The 22,533-nt window shown below is 39.0% G+C and overlaps 1 protein-coding gene across 3 annotated transcripts in view; it reads left to right on the forward strand.

Annotated features, from left to right (window-relative positions):
• DNAH10 (dynein axonemal heavy chain 10) overlaps positions 1-22,533 on the forward strand; it is a 57,306-nt gene that overhangs the window by 32,737 nt on the left and 2,036 nt on the right. For 2 of the 3 annotated variants that reach the window (XM_035340388.1, XM_035340390.1), the window contains 29 exons: positions 475-647; positions 1,029-1,122; positions 2,258-2,425; positions 2,746-2,934; positions 3,425-3,596; positions 4,526-4,729; positions 5,521-5,601; positions 5,948-6,145; positions 6,801-6,962; positions 7,480-7,654; positions 8,508-8,689; positions 9,446-9,582; positions 10,492-10,709; positions 11,099-11,320; positions 11,948-12,095; positions 12,505-12,784; positions 13,161-13,390; positions 14,149-14,422; positions 14,867-14,971; positions 15,489-15,643; positions 16,387-16,541; positions 16,778-16,961; positions 17,775-17,975; positions 19,147-19,356; positions 19,771-19,866; positions 20,547-20,718; positions 21,225-21,356; positions 21,855-22,066; positions 22,141-22,308. In XM_035340388.1, coding sequence (XP_035196279.1) covers positions 475-647; positions 1,029-1,122; positions 2,258-2,425; positions 2,746-2,934; positions 3,425-3,596; positions 4,526-4,729; positions 5,521-5,601; positions 5,948-6,145; positions 6,801-6,962; positions 7,480-7,654; positions 8,508-8,689; positions 9,446-9,582; positions 10,492-10,709; positions 11,099-11,320; positions 11,948-12,095; positions 12,505-12,784; positions 13,161-13,390; positions 14,149-14,422; positions 14,867-14,971; positions 15,489-15,643; positions 16,387-16,541; positions 16,778-16,961; positions 17,775-17,975; positions 19,147-19,356; positions 19,771-19,866; positions 20,547-20,718; positions 21,225-21,356; positions 21,855-22,066; positions 22,141-22,308 — 5,097 coding nt within the window. The remainder of the gene's footprint in view (positions 1-474; positions 648-1,028; positions 1,123-2,257; positions 2,426-2,745; positions 2,935-3,424; positions 3,597-4,525; positions 4,730-5,520; positions 5,602-5,947; positions 6,146-6,800; positions 6,963-7,479; positions 7,655-8,507; positions 8,690-9,445; positions 9,583-10,491; positions 10,710-11,098; positions 11,321-11,947; positions 12,096-12,504; positions 12,785-13,160; positions 13,391-14,148; positions 14,423-14,866; positions 14,972-15,488; positions 15,644-16,386; positions 16,542-16,777; positions 16,962-17,774; positions 17,976-19,146; positions 19,357-19,770; positions 19,867-20,546; positions 20,719-21,224; positions 21,357-21,854; positions 22,067-22,140; positions 22,309-22,533) is intronic. The other variant, XM_035340389.1, reaches the window with a different exon arrangement.

The raw sequence follows: 22,533 nt of genomic DNA on the forward strand, positions 1-22,533 counted from the left end.
ATGTGAACTTTCAAGGAAGGAGGTAATTTGTAAAACTAGGTTGAAACCTGTGAATCAATTGGTTATGTTTCCTATAACCAACTACACAAAGGTCAGCAAATACTATCCCAAATGACAGTGAAAAATTCAATGTAATGCAGTAGACTGCATTACTATGCAAGTGAACTGCAACATCGAGTTAGAAGAGGGCAGCTTATTTTTTCTCCAATGGAAGTGCTGTAAAAAATCCCAGTCGTGTAGTATGATGTTATTTTCAGCACTGTGCAAGCTTGGGAGTGAAGATGGACCCTGCCCAAAACATTTAACTTCAGAATGTTAATACTGCACAGGAATATGAATTTCTAAAAAGATTTGCCCTTAGTTATTTGAAATATGCCAAGTAGGGTTAAAAGCTAGAAAGCAGAATATGTTTGATAGTATTCAGTTTTGTCTGGGCCGTTGCATGAAAACATCTCTTCTTTCTCATGTTTGCAGGTGTTTAATGAGTCTATATCAGAAATCTCTGAGAGGATGACAGAGTGTACTTTGAAGCTTTATAAAATGATTGTCTGTGACCTACCCCCTACTCCTTCCAAATTCCATTACATTTTCAACCTGCGGGATCTTTCCAGGGTCTATAATGGACTTACTCTTACAACCCCAGAGAGGTAGGAATATAAATTTGCCTTCAGTGATTCTAAACTTATATAAATGGGATGAGGCTGGGTGAAAATGAGGCAGCTTGGCATGAGAAATCAATCACATTTTCTCACTTTTCTTTAAACTTTCAGCAAAATGAGAAGATGTTTAGGAACATCCTAAATTGTGATATTACTATTGATGACAAATACTGATACATTAGTCTTTCTTAAGTAAGATATCTGAAGGTAATAATGCAAACTATTTTTTCATTCTTATGAAGAGAACAATACCAAAAGAGTATTGTTATTTTTTTTTTTTAAAAAAAGCCCAGACTTCAGTCAATGTTACTAACATTAGGAATCCTATCAGTTTGTTTGGTGCAGTTTGATGTTTTGATGTTAATGCAGGTTTCAAACAGTCACCCAGATGGTGAGAGTTTGGAGAAATGAGTGCCTGAGGGTTTTCCATGACAGGCTGGTTAATGAAACAGACAAAGCATTGGTGAGTAATTTCTTTCATTTTTTTAGTAGTCACTGAGCATTACTGTGGCAACGAAGCAGTATTACCACCTGTAAAGCAGTATTACCAACTGCTGCATTCCAGTCTTGCACTCATAATGCAGATTTGTCTAAACACTATGTTGCTCAATTAATTTAAAACATGGTATGAGGAGTTTTCGTTTCTAAAATAAAGTTACCATGGTAGACTAAGTGAGCAGATCTGCTGAAGCAAAAGAAAGTGTAACTGGGTTTGCCTGTCCAGGAAGGTTGGTTAGCAGTGGCACAGGTGCCAAAGTGTGAGAGCAGTGCAGGGGAAATCTCAGGAAATCACTCCTGCTTCAAATCAGTATTTTCCTTTAGGAAGGTTTATAGCAGAATGTGACTTCACAAACAAACAAGAAAAAGAGAGGTAAGTGCTGTTTCATTTACTCAATTTTGGTCGTTACGGAACTCTAAAATGCTCCAAATTAAATCAAGATGAGAGAATTAAGCATTAAACATTAAATCAAGAGCAAATTATGCCAGTTTTATAGTTTGAGGATTAGGAAAGAATTTTAGTAAAGTTTACTTACATCTAAACTACTTGCAAAGCAACTTGCTTAAATAAAAAGAAGTAGACTTAGGTGGCTTCAGATTTTTCGGCTTAAAACTTTTTCCTATAACATACAGTGACAGATTTTCAGTTCAATTTTCACAAATGAGGGTAATTATATTGCAGCTTTTCTGTATTTCTACACTTAATTCAGATTTGTGAAATTTGTGAGAAATCTTGGTCATAAGACATCAATATGAATGCTGAGAAGAACATTCATTAATATAATATTAATACAAATATAACATAACATACTTTTTTATCAGGTTTGTCCTTTTTTTGTCTTAAATTTCTGCAGTCCATTGACTTGAATTGTTCCTGAACTTCCTATTAGATCATTTTATATCATAGAACATAAACAATAGGAGGCTGTGGTCTGTGGATCTTCTGGTGACATACTATTCCTTTGAAATCAGCCAGTGTTTGAGCAAAGACTCTTCATTATCAGTGTCACCCTTCTGAGTGTTCCTGGACCTAGAAATTCCTGCTTTGTTGTGTTGTACCTGCTTTGTTAGGTTGCCTGACTAATTTCATTTATTTGAAGGTACAAGGCCATATAAAAAAACTGATTGAAGAGAATTTCAGAGATGAATTGGAACAGGCCATGAGGGACCCTATTCTTTTTGGAGATTTCAGAATGGCACTGAGTGAAGGAGAGCCTCGTATTTATGAAGATATCCAAGACTATGATGCGGCAAAAGCTCTCTTTCAGGTAGTGTGCTTCAGCTTGGAACTGTGCATGATTTTGTCTCTCTGCATGCAGAGTGTGCTGGAGCCTGCCTCAAACAGTAAGAATTCTCTTCTGTGTGCACATTGCAACAGTGAGCATAGAAAAACAACCTTCCACCCCCTTCTGTGGTCTGGAGTAATGAAAATTGAGGATCATCTATGACATTGGCTGTGCTTTCCAACTGTTTCTTTTCCCTGATCATCTTTTTAAGCAGTAATGCTGCAAAATAGATTGTTATTTTATTAGAATTATTAATTGTTTCCTTGGTTTCCTAGTAACATTCTGACCACCTTTCTCTGCAGGAGATTTTGGAAGAATATAATGAAGTTAATATTAAAATGAATCTAGTCCTTTTTGATGATGCTTTGGAACACTTAATCCATGTACATCGCATCATGCGGATGGATCGTGGCCATGCCCTGCTCATAGGAGTGGGAGGCTCAGGAAAGCAGTCTCTTACAAGATTGGCTGCCTTTACAGCTGCATGTGAGGTTAGTGACTGTGCATCTTTGCAGTGAAAGAAGAGAAGGAAAGCAATACTGGAATCAGGATTAAATTGAAAGGGGTTAGGAGAAAGTCAGTCAAGATACAATCAGGCTGGCATCTCTTCCCTGTGAAGAGAAAAACATTGCTTGGAGGTCTAGACAGTAGATGATCTAGGCAGGAACCCTGCTGTGATTGATACTGTAATATTTTAGGTAGGAAATGTTTCTCCCTCAACAGCCTCTTATGGAGGCTGTTGGCTTGTAAGGGAAGAACAAAAAAGGAGGGTGAATGCAAAGTGCAATCAAATTTTGAAAGTGCAATCAAATGTAGTTGTTTAAAAAGAATGTAGCACTTCATTTTTTTGATACTTACGCATTTACTGAAAATAGTGTCCAAACCAAAACCTTTGATCCAATCTAATTAAAATTGAGTTTCATAGTTACCATCATGTCTTGCATCCATCTGTATCTTCTCAGTATATATTTGCATCCTTAGGTATTTGAGATCATCTTGAGTCGAGGATACAGAGAAAATAATTTCCGAGAAGACTTGAAAAATTTGTACCAGAAACTGGGTATCGAGAACAAGTCAATGGTCTTCTTGTTTACAGATGCCCACGTAGCAGAGGAGAGTTTCTTGGAACTCATCAATAACATGTTAACTTCAGGTGACACAGGCAGCCTGAATTACTGCCAATTATTATGCCTCTGAATTGTAATCTTGCGTGCACCCTTGGTCCAGCTATTACAGTTTCACCCTGTGTCATCTGCTGCTTTAGTTAGTTGCACCTTTCAGTACTACCTGAAATTATCTTGGCCTTAATGATGGCTTTTTCACATCATCCTACTGTCATTTATATGCATTTGGGAAGGCTATAAGGGTTAGTTCACACTGATCATAGTGTTGCAGGAGTCTCAGATTTCTTCCAAGACTGGACTACATCTTCAGTTGCATTTAGTCACAAGCCCATGTTTTCTCTCATTTGCTTTGGAATTGCATTCACCTGAAATGCAACAACTGCTTATATGTATATTCTAAACTATAATTTAGTAACTTTTATTGTATACAGCAGCTGAAAATGAGCAGCAGCTGGCACTGTGTGACCACCCTCCCTATATAAGTTCCTATAGAGTCTGATTTGAAAGAAGTTGTATTAAATCTCAACCCTTTCCTTTGTGTAGTTTTCCATGTTCCATTCTGCTTATGGCAGTCATTAGGTAATTTATGCAATATTACCATGTGACTGAGAGAATGAAAATGTGAATTGATGGTTTGCAGACACTAATGATGATTTCCTCTGCAGAGTTAAAAATGTTTTGTGTTCTTGTGACATTTTGTTTATGTTGCTGAAATCCGAACAAAACCAAATTAATTCTTCCTCTAAATCCCCTTGCATCATCCTAAGTACTTACTCTATTTTCCATAGTGGCCTAGAATGGAGAAAGAGGAGAGATTAATAGGTTCATTCAAAACTGCCCAGAATCATTTTTGCTGAACTAAGTTTAAAACCTGCGACTCTGGTTTCTCATCTTCTCTGTCCCCAGCACTGTAGTTATAGGTTGTTCTCACTAGCATTCTTCTGTCCTTGTGTTCCAGGAATGGTGCCTGCCCTTTTTCCAGATGATGAAAAAGATACCATAATGAGTCAGATTGGAGATGAAGCTACTAAAGCTGGTGTGAATCCAGCTAAAGAGAGTGTCTGGCAATATTTTGTAAACAAATGTACAAGCAACCTTCATATTGTCCTGGGAATGTCCCCAGTTGGGGACGATCTGAGAATGTGGTGCAGAAATTTCCCAGGTATTAATTGTATACACTGATTAGTCCCTTCCCTATGAAACACAGGTTTGCAGGCAAGAGAAAATCTCCAGCAGGCACTCACACTTTATGGCAACTAAAGCTAAGAAGAGCAGGTTTCATGATTAGACACTTGTGTAATTTTTTTTCCAGTTAATTACCACACATCAGTGTGTATTATTGATTAACATTTACCAGATCAGTTCATTTTCCAGCTGAATGGTTAGAAATCAATTAGTCATCTTCATTGACCTGGAAGTATACAGGCAGCCTACGTCTGCAGCCTCTCTTCTGTACTTACAGAGGAATGCATCACATTAAATCATTATGAAACTAGGATGCTGGTAAGTGAAACATTTGTGTATCCAAAAACAAAAAAAAAGCAGCATGAGAGAGACACCTACTGAGAGAAAAAACACATAAGCCAGGTGGACGTTGCTGTGTAACAGGTGGCTGAAAGGAGTCCTGAGAGACAGGAGCCACGTGAATGAGGGGTACTGGTGGGGATCCTGGCCCAGATATTAAGATACCTAGTTGCTGCTCTTGACTGTATCCTGCAGAATGTTACATTCTAAAGAATAGCATGATGGTGTTAGCAGGACACAGATGCAAAGTTGACTGTTTTCCATCAAAATAGAAGCATTGGTTTTGTGATAATTATTGTTTCTAAGAAGGAGTCAAATAAGACAGATCCTGCAAATTCTTTATGCAAATGAAGCACAGGACGATCTGGCAGGTTAAGGTCTAGTTTTACAAAGGAATTGTTTCAGGTAACATTATGATTTTATTTTAAGGTCTTGTCAACAATACTGGTATTGATTGGTTCTTGCCCTGGCCCCCCCAAGCCTTGTTTGCAGTTGCAAAATCCTTTGTAGGTATGTAAAGTGTCAGTATTTTAACTCCTTAACGCTTTGGCTAGTGTAAGAAATGTGTTCTTTACTTTGAAGTTACTGTAGATCTCATCATTTGCTTTCCCATTGTCATTGCTATTGTAAGTCTACGTGGGTAATGCAAAATGTTTTTGGATGCAATTTTCCTACTCAATTAGATTTTTAAAAATTGGCAAAATTCAGTCTCTCAGCTGAAAGTAGACTTTTATTTTTTTATTTTTTTATTTTTTTTTTTTTCCCGGCTTAAATGTGTGTTAAAGAAGGAAGATGGTAAATGGCATACTCTTAAAAAAAAGTCTGATTTGTTTTTATTTTCTCGGCCCAATTTTAGGAAGTAACACACGTGTTCCAGCAGAGATTTCCAAGCCAGTGGTTGAGCACATGGTCATGGTGCATGAATCGGTAGGGGATTTCAGCAAGAGGTTTCTGCAGAAATTAAGACGTAGCAACCATGTTACACCAAAGAATTATCTTGATTTTATCCATACTTATTCAAAATTGTTGGAGGAGAAAAATGAGTTCATTTCAGGTAAGGCTGTGTAGCTGTTTTCTCCTTTTTAATAAGCAATTTACATATTAAAAATGAAACGAAATAAAATAGTGAAATGTGAAAATGGGTGGAAATCCCACGTCACCCACATTATGCAAAAAAAATGTTATCTATACCATCTCAAATGCTGTGCTGTCATCTGTTTTTGACATTGGACCAATATCCTGGCCATATATGAATGTTCATAATCTGTCTACTGGTATGTTTTTCCCAAAGTCTTTTGTGGATGAACCTGAGCCAGTTTCCAAACCAGACACTCCTCTTCTTGGGAAAGAGTGATTAGATCTAATAGCAGCTCAGCTTAGCTCAGGGTTTCACATTCTTCCTCAAGCAGCAATTCTTACTTGACTTCTGTGGGCACTGAAATATGTGAAAAGGATAAAACATTGACAACGTAGTAGGAAAAATAAGCTGTGGTGCCGGGCCACTATGTGGCAGCTCAGGTGACATTAACACCATCTTGGGTGAGAGGTTTAGGAAACAAAAAATCTCTCACGGTGATTTTCCTTTCACAACTGAGGTTGCCCTGCTACCAAAGTACACCTATAAGTGTATTTACCTTCCATGACATTGTCTATTGCTATGAAATAATGCCAATGAATCGGTAATCTTTCTCTCTTTTTTTCCTTACTAGCACAATGTAAAAGGCTGGATGGGGGCTTAGATAAACTGAAAGAAGCTAGTATACAGCTGGTTGAGCTGAACAAGAAACTTGCAGAGCAAAGGATTGTGTTAGCAGAAAAGTCAGCTGCTTGTGAGGCTTTGTTAAAAGAGATTTCGGCAAACACAGAAGTAGGTAGGTGATTTACAAATACACAGGCTAAGCAAGGCTTCCATAGTCCACGTTGGGTCAGAAGACACTTTAAGAGCTCAAACTGCCTCTGGAGATGATCCTCTTGTTCTGTCTGTGCTGATTTAGTATCTTGCTAGAAGAGTAGGTCCTGTATTGTACTCAGATTGCCGTTGCTTTGCACGCCTAACTACTGTGTTCTGCACTTGTCTTCCCTTACCAAGGTATAGGGTGTAATGTGGGAAAGAGAAATTAGCAAGAACGGAACCTTGTCATTCAGAAAATTGCTTTTAGAGGAAAGACAGAGGGAAACATAAAGAGATTATGTGTGCTTTGTGTGGAACACTAACAGTGTTCCTAGACTGATGATGGATGGAGCCCGTAAACATTGGCAAGCTAGCAGTAAAGGATACTGAGTTGATGGTAATTTCTGATTTTCAGCCAAGAGCATGTGTATATTAGTACATGTTCTGCACACAAATTTTGAATAATTCATTTACGGTCCTGTTTTTACAATTCATAGCTGAGGAGAAGAAAAAGCTGGCTGAAGAAAAAGCTGCGGAGATACAGGAACAGAATAGGATTATTGCTATGGAGAAGATGGCTGCTGAGACAGCTCTGGCTGAAGTCATGCCTGTTTTAGAAGCTGCCAAACTGGAGCTGCAGAAGCTTGACAAGTCTGATGTTACTGAGATCAGGTGATTCATTAGGATGTACAGTAGCATAAACTCTTGGAATTTCACTGTGAGACCGTTGTTTGTAGGCTCTGAGCTTTAGCTTCACCTTCCTCATATTCATGGTGTGTGGGTAAAGGTCAGGACATCAGTTGTCCAGGAGCAGAGGTCACAACAGAATCATCTGACTCCTAGGCCAGGACTTGTCCTCAAGCCTGGTCTTCCTGTCCTTCATTTGATGTCTTCCCTGTAATTTCTACCCTGTGTCTGATGCACTGGAAACTGCTTTGGTTTCTGCTCAAGCAGTGGCTGTCCAAACCCCTTCATTCCTCCTCAGTTTTTGTTCTGCATGAGTAGGAACACATAACAGTTACTTTTCAGGGATGCTTTGATAGCATCAAAGTATACTTCTCTGCTGAATTACTTCCTCCTTTTTTTTTATAATACACCTTGTGTTTTGGGACACATATGAAAGTACAGCTAGTCCTTGGCTCTCCCAGGAATAGTAACAGCTTTCCGTTCCCTGTCACGCTTGTTTATTTTCTTTTTTCTAGTAGATCTGTGGATTCATCCAGTACTGCTCCTCCCAAAGGACAGCTGCTTCACTGCCCTAGGGAAAAATACGGATCAGGATTTTAGGCCTTCCACTGCTGAAATCCTTTAGTCTCTTATTGATCAAATTGCCCAAATACAACAATTGGTTTTGAGCTCATATCTAGTTATTTGTTTCTTGTCTGGGCTGGATTATGTTTTTCACTTTGAGTAGGATGTCTTATGTACTACCTGTTGTTGTATTGTGATGGCAGTCTTAATGGGAAGCACATGTTTGGCATCATGTGTTTTGTCTCCTCCATTATCTCCTTCACCTGTTTTCTAGATCGTTTGCGAAACCCCCCAGACAGGTGCAAGCTGTCTTGGAATGTGTTCTTATAATGAGAGGGTACAAAGAATTAAACTGGACGACAGCCAAAGGAATGATGTCAGAGGCAAATTTCCTGCGATCACTGATGGATATAAACTTTGATGGAATTAGTCACAGCCAAGTGAAATCTATCCGAGGTAAGTAACTGACCTGTGTAATTGTAGTGAATGTAGTAACTCATTAATGTGGTTAGCTGTGTCAGTGGCAATCCTCCTGGTCTTCTTTGGAAGGGTAGGATTCACTTTGTGCAAAGGGACAGCCATGTCTGGGGTGCTGCAGATGTTGTGCTGTTGGCATTACTGGATTTTTCAGAGTACAAACACCTTCTCTGTGTTACATCCAGTTTGTGCCTTAGCTAGGGCCTCATACACTTTGGTTTAGAGCAGGCAAGAAACAAACAGGACAGCTGAGCAGGCCCCCGTTTGCTTTTAGATACTCGGAAAGTAGCATTACAACCTCATCCATGTGATTACAATTAAGATGTGATATGTACACAGTAGAAGATAAGCTATATATAAAGCTTATGGGCCAAACTTTGCAGACGCTCCCAAAGTTGTAATCCATTGCTCCATTAAGATGTGAATTTGATTCTTTCAACAAAATGACATCTGACTTCTGTGGAGAAAAACCATGATACTGAGATATGCTTAACAACTCCTGCATGCACTCCTTTTTTGGAGAAAAAACTTGAGAAACCACTAGCAGTATTTTTTTGGTATTGTTCTAGCCCGGTACCTTCATCTTAAGTTCAGAGTCTCTTTAATATTCTGAGAAATGTTTCATATTGTCTGTCTTCTTATTGCTCAATAATGCTGGTATGGAAACCTTATTTCTTTGAGGATTTCTGCACTATAATTAACTCACTTTCAATATTTTTGTTTTTGCCCATTTAGCTCTGTTAAAGAATCTTAATACTACTGCCACTGAAATGGAACTTGTTAGCAGAGCAGGCCTGGGAATGTTAAAGTTTGTTGAAGCAGTGATGAGCTACTGTGATGTAGTTAGAGAAGTCAAGCCGAAGAGAGAGAAGGTAGAGTATATGGATTCAAACTCTGAGGAAGACTAAACAGGATTGTTATTAGAAAAATAACACACAGCAATTTCACAGACAGCCCCATTTAAGAACTCTTTGAAATGCTTAAAAAGAGGTGTTTATAAATATTGCAGTAGGGGTGAGGAATGTGATATTCAGTGATAAACTGCTGTGTTTGTAGTGCTGTGATGCTGTGGTATGGGTTCCCATCCACTCCATTGCTTGAAGGAGGTGGAGGAATTTGGTCAGGTGGCATTTGGTAATCTAACGTGGTTAGAAAAGCACAGTTTTTAACTGTCTACTAAAAGCATGCTTCAAAATGAATGGCATTTGGACAGAGTAGAGCTCAGTAGTACACAATATCCATGCCCCTTGAGCACAGACCTTACTATTAACTTTTTTTTTTTTTTTTTTTAAAGAAAAACTGGAAACTTAGCTGTGTTACCAAAGGAAATTTAATGTCCAGAAGATGATGTTGAGAAAATTTCTTCTATAAAAGCTCTCTTCATGCATCTAACTACTGATAAACTATATTCACTAGATGATGGGCCTCACAATTTTTGAGGTCAATGTTACTGAGCAGACAAACCTTCCTTTTTGTACAGGATAATAGTCTTGCAGACCTACCAGGTATTGGTAGGACTGCTTACATGCTTAATATACCTCATGAGTTGAAAGATCTGGTTTAGGAGATTTATCTGCTTTGTAACTGCAGTTTCAGACCACTGTGTATATATTTAGGATGGGGGGAGGTGGGTGAAAAACTGTGCCTGTTATTTTGACTTATATTGTTTATTACCAGGATGCTTTAAAATACATGAGATAGCCAAAAGAAATCTGAGAATTTAAGATTTTTCTCAAAAGCCTTTCTTTCCTCTGATACTCTTATATTTCCTTCTAATGTAGGTGGCGAGGCTAGAACGGAATTATTACTTAAGTAAGCGGGAACTGGAAAAGATAAAGGCAGAACTAGCTACAATTCAGGAAGAGCTTAAAGCTTTGGGGGACAAATATCAAGAGGCAATAAAAGAAAAGCAACAGTTACAAGAAGAAGCAGAAATTATGCAGAGGAGGTTAGAAGCTGCTGACAAACTCATTTTTGGCTTGAGATCTGAGAATGAGAGGTATGTCTAGATTCAAAGAGGATTGTTCTTGACATCAGAGGGCCATGTGCCAGGAATAAAATATATCAAACTGAGACATTTTTGGAAACACCTCTTCCCGTGATTTTTTTTTTTTTCTGTGAAGAGTTAATATCCATTCTAACTAATATTCATGAGACCTTGAAAAATAGTAACAACAACTTTTAATGCAGAAAAGAAAGGTGAACTAAGATTAAAAGGGAGAAGGTTCAGACCAACTCAGTGTCTGATGCCATCATAATAATGAGAGAACTACTAACTGTAAGTTTCAGGGTCTGTCTCAATTTGCAGCTAAATTAGCAGGAGTTAATGCACATAATCCCCATCCCCCTGGTACAAACTCACCCAGGATTCCTTTGTTTTTCTATCAGATGGGCAAAAGAATTAGAAGACTACAAAACACGAAAGTTGAAGTTGCTTGGAGACTGTCTGCTCTGTGCTGCATTTCTGAGCTACGAAGGAGCATTCAACTGGGAGTTTCGTAATGAAATGATTTATCAAGTGTGGCAAGAAGATGTCCTCTCACGAGAGATCCCTCTCAGTCAACCATTTAGGCTAGAAAGCCTTCTGACTAATGAAGTGGAGGTTAGCAGGTATGTCCAGTAAAGAAGTCCAATGACTACTGTATGTGAAATCATAAAGTGGGAGTCTGGGTCTGAATCTGTAGCATAGAATTGGCATTGTGGATGGAAGTGCACAGCCATTCTAGGGAAGAGAGCATTTTACTTTCATGCCTCAAAGATGGCAAGGAAGGAGACAATTTTTTTTCCTCGTTAGCAGAGGCTATTTGCTATGACAGACCATTGTTCTTTATGTTCCAAGGACATTCACTGAACCTGCACATATAAAATACCTTTTTATATTCTTTTTTTGTGAGTCACCTATAATATGTGTTCAACTCAAGGCCTAATAGGAGTCATTTCATTGAACTCAGTGAATTTGGAAATAAACGCATGCCCAGGTGGTAAACCATATTTCAACTGCAGTGAGATTCCTCAGCAAATACAACAGTCAGTGTTTTGAGTGGTGTAGTTACAAATGACTCAGACAATGAATCAGTCCGAGTTTTGATGCTGCTTTTGCAATCCCATACATTATATGTTTGCTCGTGTTTCTAATACTGTGCTCAATGGATTGTATAATTGTACTGACTACTGAAATGTTCTGCTCTCCACTCAAGTTTTCATTCCAGCTTAGTCTTTGATCCATTGCCTTCCCAGGTGGGTTTCCCAAGGATTGCCTCCAGATGAGCTCTCCATCCAGAATGGCATCCTGACAACATATGCAAGCCGCTTCCCACTCTGTATAGACCCACAACAACAGGCGTTAAATTGGATTAAGAAGAAGGAAGAAAAAAATAACTTGAGGGTAAAGATAAACAATCATTTGACCTCTTTACTTGTTTTAAAAGCTACATCAATACTCGTTACCTTGAATGAGGAACAATTATGCAGTTATATACAGACAAATGTGGTGACTATTGTGTCTCTAAAATGGATAGCGAGTATCACTGTTCACGTGACCTTCAAGTCCTTGGGACTGATGATTTTTTTGGGATCTTGGACAGCCTCAGTACAAGAAAAATATAAGCAAAAGTCACTCTCAACTGATCAGAAAAAAGAGCATTTTTACTGTTCTGTACCAGTGTAGTTTATATCATTTATAAGAGTAAAGGCAAAGAGCAACATAGAGCAATCTTCATTAGTGCTGGCAGCTATTGTAAAAATAACAGTGTTCAGAAAATTGAATCAGTCCTCTTCCCATTATTCTCTTGCAGATGGCTTCCTTTAATGACCCAGATTTCCTTAAACAACTAGAACTTGCTATAAAGTATGGAAATCCTTTCTTGCTGCATGGTGTTGATGAATACATTGATCCTATGATAGACAATGTCTTAGAGAAGAATATCAAAGTTGCACAGGGGCGAACATTCATTGTCCTGGGTGACAAAGAGGTTGACTATGACAGTAACTTTAGATTGTACCTGAACACCAAATTAGCAAACCCAAAGTATACTCCCTCTGTGTTTGGCAAAGCTATGGTTATCAATTATACAGGTAAGCAATAGTGTGTGTTTAGTAACAAAGTAGTGATTATGTTGTAGTGCAAGTTTAGGACCTGGGTGGTTATCTGAAATGACAACAAAACTCTGAAATTTCATAGTCTCCCTTATACTTATCATCTGACTTAATATTCAATTCTTCTCACTTCCCTCTCTTAATTTGAAACGTAGATAAAGATCTGTTCATAGACCTGCCAGGTTAGGATGCATTGGTAGAATAAATATATACAATTACTAACCAGGTCACTCTGTTGTATTGCTGTAGTTTTATGAGATGATTAAGATGAAATGAACTGTCTAAAGGCTGTCCTTATTTTTAAAAAACAAACAATCAAACAATAAAACCTGTGTGTGTTGCATTCTATCTGTAGTTACACTAAAAGGCCTAGAGGATCAGTTGCTCAGTGTCATTACGGGTTTTGAAAGAAGGGAATTGGAAGAACAGAGAGAACATCTCATCCAGGAGACAAGTGACAACAGAAACTTGCTGAAAGATCTGGAAGACTCTCTCCTTCGGGAGCTGACCTCTTCCACAGGAAACATGTTGGACAACTTAGACTTGGTGCAAACTCTGGAAGAGACGAAATCCAAAGCTACTGAGGTACCAGCTCTGTTTTTTTTTGGGAAGGATATCTGCTTATAGAACTTCTTTTATTTTCATTGTGCGTCATCTTCTTTCATCCTTGAAGCTAGGAACTAGGTTGAAAGCAATGAAGAAATCTTATAAGTTTGTTGCATCTTTCAGTATTGGGCAGTATTTTTTTGCATCAGAGAAACAAATTCTACCTTCAGGAAAGTCCTTATAATAAGAACCGAAGTAATGGTTCTTTACAGTTCTAAATCAAAGAGTTTGTGATGTATTTCTTTCAGCTCTGAAACAATTTTCATCTTGGATTGTATCAGATCTGAAATGAAAAATGAAGATATTTGGCATGATTCTTTTTACTTAGTTCAGATGTCTGCAGTTGGATGGGGACTGTGCCTCAGCAGTGTTTTTTACTCCTCAGACTATAAGGGGACATGTAAGATAACTAGCCCTTATTTCTCCACAGAGTCCTGTTTGCCTTACTCTAAGAGAAATTTTGCTACAGTATTTAAAGATGACTTACATTTTTACATAAATATGGTCTTTTTAAAAGTAAGTTAATATATGGACATTACTAGTCTTTAGTATCTTGCCTCCTGGTGTTCATATGGTTTTAATGCATGCCATCACACGCAATATTTTTAGGTCCTAAATGTTCACCATTATTGTTTCAACATGGCTTAGCCACAGAATAGCTTTGCTTTTTGTGACATGTTATATATACTATGGACACGTATGTTAATTACATGTGCATAATATCTATATATGGCTAGGTGATCGAAAAACTTAATCTGGCTGCGACAACAGCGGTGGATATTGATCGGCTTAGAGATGGCTACAGACCAGCTGCCAGGAGGGGAGCCATTTTATTCTCCGTTTTGTCTGAAATGTCAGTTGTCAACATCATGTATCAGTACTCCTTGGTCTCCTTCTTAGATGTTTTTGGACTCTCTCTTCGGAAATCCATGCCCAGTCCTATTCTTCTGAAGAGGTTAGAAAACATCATGGATGCATTGACTTTTAACACCTATAACTATGGCTGCACAGGTTAGTGCAATTTAGTGATACCGTGGTGTTCAAATGCTTGGTAAAACCATGCTTTCAGTTGGCTTACATTAGAGGCAAATCACCAAACACAAACAAATTCACTACTGTTCAGATCTCAGCATTGTTCCTGGTTTACTCTTACTACTTCTATTTCTGTTTGAAGAAACTATGCATGTTACAAATATAACCCAAAAAATGCTTTATTTAATGGATTTACAAATGGTAAATTGCTATTATGGATCTCGCATTCCTGGATATTTCTCACAGATGCCATTTTGATTCCGAACATGTAGCTGGTCTGTACTTCTGTAAGCCTGACCCAAAGCCCTGTCTTTGATCACCCAGATCTTTGTGGGGTGACCAGATGCAGGATGTAGATTTAAAGATTTCTCCTGTTCCACGTTTTAGCACCATATTCTTGAAAATATTCTCCTTTTAATGTAGGCTTGTTTGAGAAGCACAAGTTATTATTCTCCTTTAATATGACTATCAAGATAGAGCAAGCTAATGACAGAGTTCCACAAGAAGAACTTGACTTCTTTTTAAAAGGTAACATGAATATTTATATATAGAAATGTGTAGCTATCTGTGGTGATAGCTAGATCTTTCAAAGATAGATTTTGTCTAGATATGAGTTGCTGTGAGAGCTAGCACCTAAGTCAGCTGAAATATATTGGTTCACACAAATCGTGGATTTTTTCTTTTTTTTTTTTTTTTTTTTTTTTTTTTTTAAATTGTTAAAGAGTGAAGAGGTTAATCTGTTTTCACTTACAGTTGTTGACAAATCTTGTATTAGCCATGGACAATTAGAATGTTACCTAAGAAAATAATGTCATATTATTTTCTATCTATTTATAAATAATTTTAGAAATGTTTGAGAAGATACAATTTGGCTTTTGCAAGCACTTGTAAGATGGCATATTTACTTTAGCAGACCAGTTTAATCCTATAGTGCTTCCAGAGACAAATTTCCAAATGGTTCCTCTGTGCAGTGGGACTGTATGTGTGGTCATGTATTGGAAAATTTATGCCATGGACAGTCACCCTGGTTTCTGAATGTGACTAGGCAATATTTCCCTGGAGAAGAGTACACGAAAGAAACCATTCGCTTGGCTTCCAGATCAAGGCTGGGAAGACCTAATTCGCTTGTCTGAACTATTTCCTGAGCAATTTGAATCTCTTCCAGATGATGTGGAAAAAAATCCAGATGTATGGAAAAATGTACGTGCTTTTCTGCAATCCTGTTCTCTCTCCTTGTTTTTCTTCTGGAATTAAATGTTCAAGTATGATACAATGTGCAATAGGACTCTGTGGGAGGCATGTCACCACTGGCTTTTTCTGTCAAGGCCTTCCTTTTCTTCTTGAACTCAGTGATTGGCTTATTTCCAGAAGAATTAGGGCTCTTATTTAAATGACAACCCCCCAGATTCGTCTATGATGTATTGTACATATTTTATTTTCCAGTCAAATGCCCTAGATGAGTTCTTTGCCCCATTAGAGTCAGTGGAATTTTTGCTGTTGGATTTCAACAGTTGATATTTTGGTGTTTTTTTTTTTTGTCCTGCTAAATTGTACTTTGATCTTCTTGTGGCAATGAGTTTTATAGGCTAGTTACAAACAAAGGCTTTCCTTTGTTCTGCCTTCAGTTTCATTCCATGTCTTCTGGCTTTATAAGAAGTCTTTCCGTAAGCAATCTGTTAATACTGTTTGTTGCTGTTTTCTATATCTTAAGAGAATTACTTGTCATAAAATTGAAGTACAGATGTGTTTCTGGGCTTGAATGCTTTATGCTGAAAAAGTGTAAAATCTTTCAATATTTCTTTGCAGCTGGTTGAATTTCTTCTTTGTTCTCCTTGAATCTCTTAACCTTTCCTCAATCAAATAGCTTTGCTCTGCTTTTCCTAGTAATTTCATTGACAGATCCATTTGATCCATCTGCATTGTCTTCCACCTTTTCTTGCCAGTGGTATGACACAGATGCTCTGGAGCAGATGCCGTTCCCCATGCACTACCAAAACAGTCTATCAGACTTTCAGAAACTCCTGCTTCTGCGGTGTTTCCGAGTGGACCGGGTATATCGGGCAGTAACAAACTATGTTACTCTGACAATGAGTGAGAGGTAAGTCACCCTTGTTTTAAATCAGAATACTACTGTTCAGGTGCTTCACACAGAACTGGAGTTGTAATTAGTTATGTGACTGGTTTGTATACTTTGTCTAAACAGTAGAGCATGTTTTGTCTCTGTTCCATCTCCATGTAGTCTGCTAAGAATGTTGATGTCTGTGTAAGAGTCACCTTTTACACACGATGGCTACTTTTTTGTAGAGCAGCTTATTGTGCCTCTTTTCCTACCAGGTATGTGCAGCCCCCTGTGATCAGCTTTGAAGCTATCTTTGAGCAGAGCAGTCCCTACTCACCAGTTGTTTTTATCTTGAGTCCTGGTTCTGATCCCATTAGTGACCTCATGAAACTGGCTGAGAGGACAGGCTTTGGAGGGGACAGACTGAAATTTCTAGCCATGGGACAAGGCCAGGAAAAGGTAAGTTCAGTGGGAGGTTGGGACATTCTGTGGGCAGTGAGTTAGTGTGACAATGGCATATCATGCTGTTATTGTCACAGACCTGTCCAAATTTCCTTTCCAAAGACCTGCTCCATTTAAAATGGAGTTTCTTTGTGCTTCAGACATAGCATACAATTTGCCAGCCTGGGAATAATGCTTTTCTGTAATGTGAGAGAGAGCATTTGGCTGTTAGGCTGATTTTATGGGTTTGGTTAGGCTACATTCAGAATGAGGTTTTCATGTTAGAAAATAGTTGAGCTGAAAAGACATTGTTCTGCAGCCTTTCAGAGGTTAATCGGTGACCCTGTCTTTGTGTAAGGACATGAGTTGATTGGAAAACAGTGTTTGTTACCCAAAACAGGATCCTGCTGCTCTTTCTGTCTTTCTTGTAGCTTTCTTTTTTGGTTGTGGTCAAAGCTTAGCAGCTGACTGAATTTGCTGTGTTTTCGGTCAGTGGGAGAGTTCCAATTAGCTTTACTTAGGCACCACTTCCTAGGCTCTAATTGGCACCCTTTTCAGGGCCACGTACATTTCTTTAGTGTTTTGAAATACTTCAGCGGTCTACATGACTTCAATTTCAAAAGGAATTCATGAAATAAAAATAGCATCTCAGAGCAACTGATTGTGGTGCTGGAGCAGGTATGTTCTCAGTGAGGAGCATTCTGGTAAGTCTGCTCTAACTACAAGGTTGAGCATGCTTGCTAGCAGGAAGAAATCTGTTGCACTAACCCATTAGAGCTGGTTTGCTTGCAGGATAAAGGGAGAGTTACTAACAGACAGTTCTTTCTTAAGATTGCTCTGCAGATGCTGGAGAACGTGGCGGTTAGTGGAGAGTGGCTGATGTTGCAGAACTGTCACCTTTTGGTGAGGTGGCTTGTCACTCTGGAAAAAACCCTGGAGAAAATTACAAAACCTCACCCAGACTTTCGCCTCTGGCTGACTACTGACCCTACCGAGGGCTTCCCAATTGGAATACTGCAGAAATCATTAAAGGTACCGTGCAGTGGGGAAACCCCAGTCAGGAAGGCAGGACTTGCTTATTCAGCAAAGCAGAGGGGCTTTGGGAGGAGCATGACCTGAATGTCAGATGTTGACGTGGGCTGTATGGCTTTTTGTCTTCATAAGCCAAATACATTTTTCATCATCCTGTTTATCGTCTGATGATTTATTTTCCTTTGGGTGAAAGCTGCTCAGCACTTTTTTTCCTGAAGTAGTTATTTCAGAGTAGAGGTTTATGAGTAAACCTGGAGATGTGACAAATGCTCTTCAGACTGAAATGCTGCCACAAGTATATGCAGAGTCAGAAATAATCCTGTCAGTCTCAGATGCTGAAGTACAGAACTGAGGTCTGTGCCTAGCCTGGCACACCAGCAGAGCAGATGCTGTAATACGATAATGGTTTCCAGCTGCTAGTTCACAAGCAAGCTGAGCTGATTATTGTGAAGGCGCAAGCCATGATGCTGTCCTAATGTTCTTTTCTGTGGCTGCTTTACTTCTGTTGTGGTGAACCACTCCCGTAAACATAATAATTGTATTTCACAGATTTGAAGGCAGTGGTATAACAGATCCACCCAATATGTGCTCTACTGTATCAATGACAGCTCTAGAGTATTTATCTCCAGCAGTGCCTAATTCTGCAGTGGGGAGAAGTGAGCATGAACATATCTTTGATTTATGACTGCAGATACGCATTTTGTAGGTCTAGCCATGCGCAGTGAGATCAAAGATTTTGTAGCACTTTGAAAATGTTGCCAGGAAGCTGGCTCTGCCTTCATTTGGTCACCAGTAAAGACATGTTAGAGACTGTTAAGCCATTTTACTGCCATAATATGTAGGACACAGCAAAATGTGTAAAGTACTGATAGTATTCAGTAAATTTGATCTTCAAGTATGATAAAATATTAATGTCTTTCCAGTAACATGGCTATTTCTAAAATAATATCAAGTTTCTCTTTACATATGTATGTTTACCTTGATGTACTTAAAAGGTCAGTTTCATGTCTTTATATAAGAAAAAATCCCATATTGATATGAATTCAGGAAGCTGATCACTTTTTTTTTTTCAAGTTTGCATTGTGTAACTTGCTTAGAGAATGTGATACATTCGCTGTTTATTTTCCTGAGGCAATTCAGTAACTGATGGCTTCCCTGATTATTTTCATAGGTTGTAACAGAACCACCTAATGGTCTGAAGCCGAATATGCAAGCCACCTACTTCAAAATTCCCCAAGAAGCCTTAGAGCAATGCCCACATCCTGCCTTTAAATCCTTAGTCTATGTCTTGGCATTTTTCCATGCTGTGGTTCAGGAGAGAAGGAAGTTTGGGAAGGTTGGCTGGAACGTTCCATATGACTTTAATGAATCTGATTTCCAGGTAAGAAAATAGTGACAATAGCTCTTATATTCTTGACTTGCTCAAATTATTTTTGAAAACATGATATATCCAGATTTAATCCTTTTTCACAGTAACATTTTGCCTCTCCTTTTTTTTTTTTTTTTTTTTTTTTTTTTTTTTTTTTTTTTTTTTCTGCTGCCGTGGACTCACATAGACTCACGATCTTCCATAATGTCAATTTTGGCCACTAAAAATCAGATTCCCAGTCCTTCATGATTATATTGCCTCCCTTGTGGGCTTCCTTTCTTAGCAAGATGTACATTTAACTTTCTAATTCTTTGAGGAAGAAACTATTGTTAACTTTCAAACAAGAACTACGTGAAGTAAAATCTATGGACATGTATAGATGATTTATGAATCTTCTTATCTCACACATTTAAAAAAAATTATTAGGTCTGCATGGAAATTCTTAACACATACTTGACGAAAGCTTTCCAGCAAAATGATGATAAAATCCCCTGGAGCAGTCTCAAGTATCTTATTGGTGAGGTGAGTGCCCACAATGTCACTAAGGAACATGGATGGTTAAAGAATCCTGACAAATGAAACTTCATTTCTGTATGAGCTGCATCATCAAGTAAAGCTGGTTGAGAATCTCTCCTGGGCAGTTGTCTCACTGCCTGAATGAAACAGGGCCATTGTGTTTAACTGCACAACAGGGGAGTTACAGGGCTTAATTAATTTGGAGTGAAAGAGCCCTTGGGATCCTCTGATAAAAGGTACTGAACGGCAGCGTTACAGTATTAGTAGTACAGTGGAGTATTGCTGATGTGAGCTGTACAAAAGGGTATTTCTAAAGCTCTTGCTAGAGAGTGGTATGTGGTATGCGCTGTGTAGTAGCTGGCCACTTCAAAGCCAGGACGTCTTACAAGATGTTGTTATTTTGCAGCATTTAATCACAACTGAGATGTTACCTAAGGGAGTTCCTGTTGCACATGGATTACCAAGACTGGCTATTAGAAGTGGGCCGGAGCAGTTACCATACTGAGTCAAGCACTTCATGTGTTCCCCTTGAGAGGGAGCTAGAGAAGCCTTGAAGGGAAACAGCATTAGCTGTCCCGTCACTGCAGTAGCAAGTGCTTTGGACCCTTCAGTTATTTAATTTTATTTTTAAACTGTATTTGCTGCCTGAAAAGCCAGTGGTATAATATTAGTATTATTATTTCTAGGTCATGTATGGTGGACGTGCAATTGATAGCTTTGATCGTCGCATTCTGACCGTCTATATGGATGAGTACCTTGGTGATTTCATATTTGACACATTTCAAACCTTTCATTTTTATAAAAACGATGAGGTTGATTATAAGATTCCACGAGGGGCTGTAAAAGATGACTTTGTTGGTAAGCAATGCTTTTCCTGGCACATAAGTTAGCATTAAAAATAACTTAATCTACTTACAGTGTTCCTGCTCTCCCCATGGTCAGTGGTGGACATGAGAAATTGACAGTAATTTCAGACGTAGTATTTGTACATATTGCAAAGTTATAATCCACAGCTGATAATGCATTTGCCTTATATGACCAGGCCCTTTTAACACATGAGCTTACCAGCCAGCTCTTCACAGTTCTTAAAAACTCCAACACAGCCCTCCCCAGGTAAACAGCATGTTTGAAATGTGGTACCTTTCCATGGTGGGGTGGGTGTGGCTGTCTGTCTGTATTCCATGCTCTAAAATGTTTATTCAGTTCTTGCAGTGTTTCAAAACCAGCTATAGCATTTATTTATTTATTTATTTCAATCATAACAATAACAAAAACCACTCAGGGAATTCTCTGCAGCATTCTTTCAGTCTGGTAGCTGTGGCTTAATATATGGCACATTTATGAAACATATTTTTGTATTGCAGTAGCGATCGAATCTCTGCCACTTGCTAATACTCCAGAGGTGTTTGGGCTTCATGCAAACGCTGAGATTGGGTATTATACAAAGGCAGTTCGTGATATATGGTCTCATCTTCTTGAGCTGCAGCCTCAGACAGGTACATTCACCATCCCTTTGGACTGTTTTCACAAATAGGAACTAAGGTGGCGAGCTATGTGCTAAGAGACTGCAATGCCAACCGTACCCCTGCCCACTTCAGGGGGTCTGGGGCCTGGCATGGACGCTGCAGCCAGTAGCGCTGCCTGTACCCTGCACATTGCCACAGGCTGGCACGCAGAGGTTTCTGCAGCTGCACCGGTTGGTGATTGCCTGCCAGCACAATGTGTAACGGCCTCGTGAAGCAGAGGCAGCAAAACAGCAGGGACTGGGAGGCAAGCAAAGCAGCTGAACTGCTTAGTCCTGCCAGCATGGAAATTGTTCAGCATGTACCCAGAGACACAGTTTGAGGCATGCAGGAAGTCTTCTAGTGCAAATGTCAGTGCCACAGGGACTGGGCAAAGAATTTGGTGCCAAAAGGTGAGTCAACATTGTCTTAGAGAATAACAGACGGGACAATTTATTCAGATTTAGTCTCACTAACCCATTTTTGTTTCAGGTGAATCTGGTACAGGAATTAGTCGAGATGAATATATTGCACATGTTGCTACGGATATAGAAAGCAAGATACCACAAGTATTTGATCTTGCCCAGATACGAAAACGTCTTGGACTAGACATATCCCCTACAACTGTGGTGCTATTGCAAGAACTGGAACGTTTTAATAAGCTGATCATTCGCATGGCAAAGTCACTGGCTGAACTACAGCGGGTATGTAAAAGCACAGCTACTAGATGAAATAATTGAGCCCATTCAGGTACTCAGGACTCTCACTGTCTTTCCAGGCCTTGGCTGGGGAAGTTGGAATGAGCAGTGAACTGGACGATGTGGCTCGGGCTCTCTTTAATGGACAGATTCCTGGAATCTGGCGGCGGCTGGCCCCTGACACCCTAAAAACACTTGGAAATTGGATTATTTTCTTTAGAGCTAGGTATAACCAGTACACCAGCTGGGTGAGTAAGACACTCCAGAAAGCTCTTTTTTACCTGCATGATAGACTGTGCAAATTAGTGCTGGGGTACAGAAGTCATTGAAACCACGCTGTTTTAAGTAAGTTACTTGAACTAATGTCAATTACCACCTAGAATGAGACTGACTCACTGTGGAGTTCAGGAAGCCTGGCCCCTGGCTTTAAGCTGCCTGGCCTCTGAGTTGAGTGAGGTGGTAGCAGAAGAGAA

This window comes from Oxyura jamaicensis, chromosome 15 (genome assembly GCF_011077185.1).
Source record: "Oxyura jamaicensis isolate SHBP4307 breed ruddy duck chromosome 15, BPBGC_Ojam_1.0, whole genome shotgun sequence".
NCBI classification, from domain to species: domain Eukaryota; kingdom Metazoa; phylum Chordata; class Aves; order Anseriformes; family Anatidae; genus Oxyura; species Oxyura jamaicensis.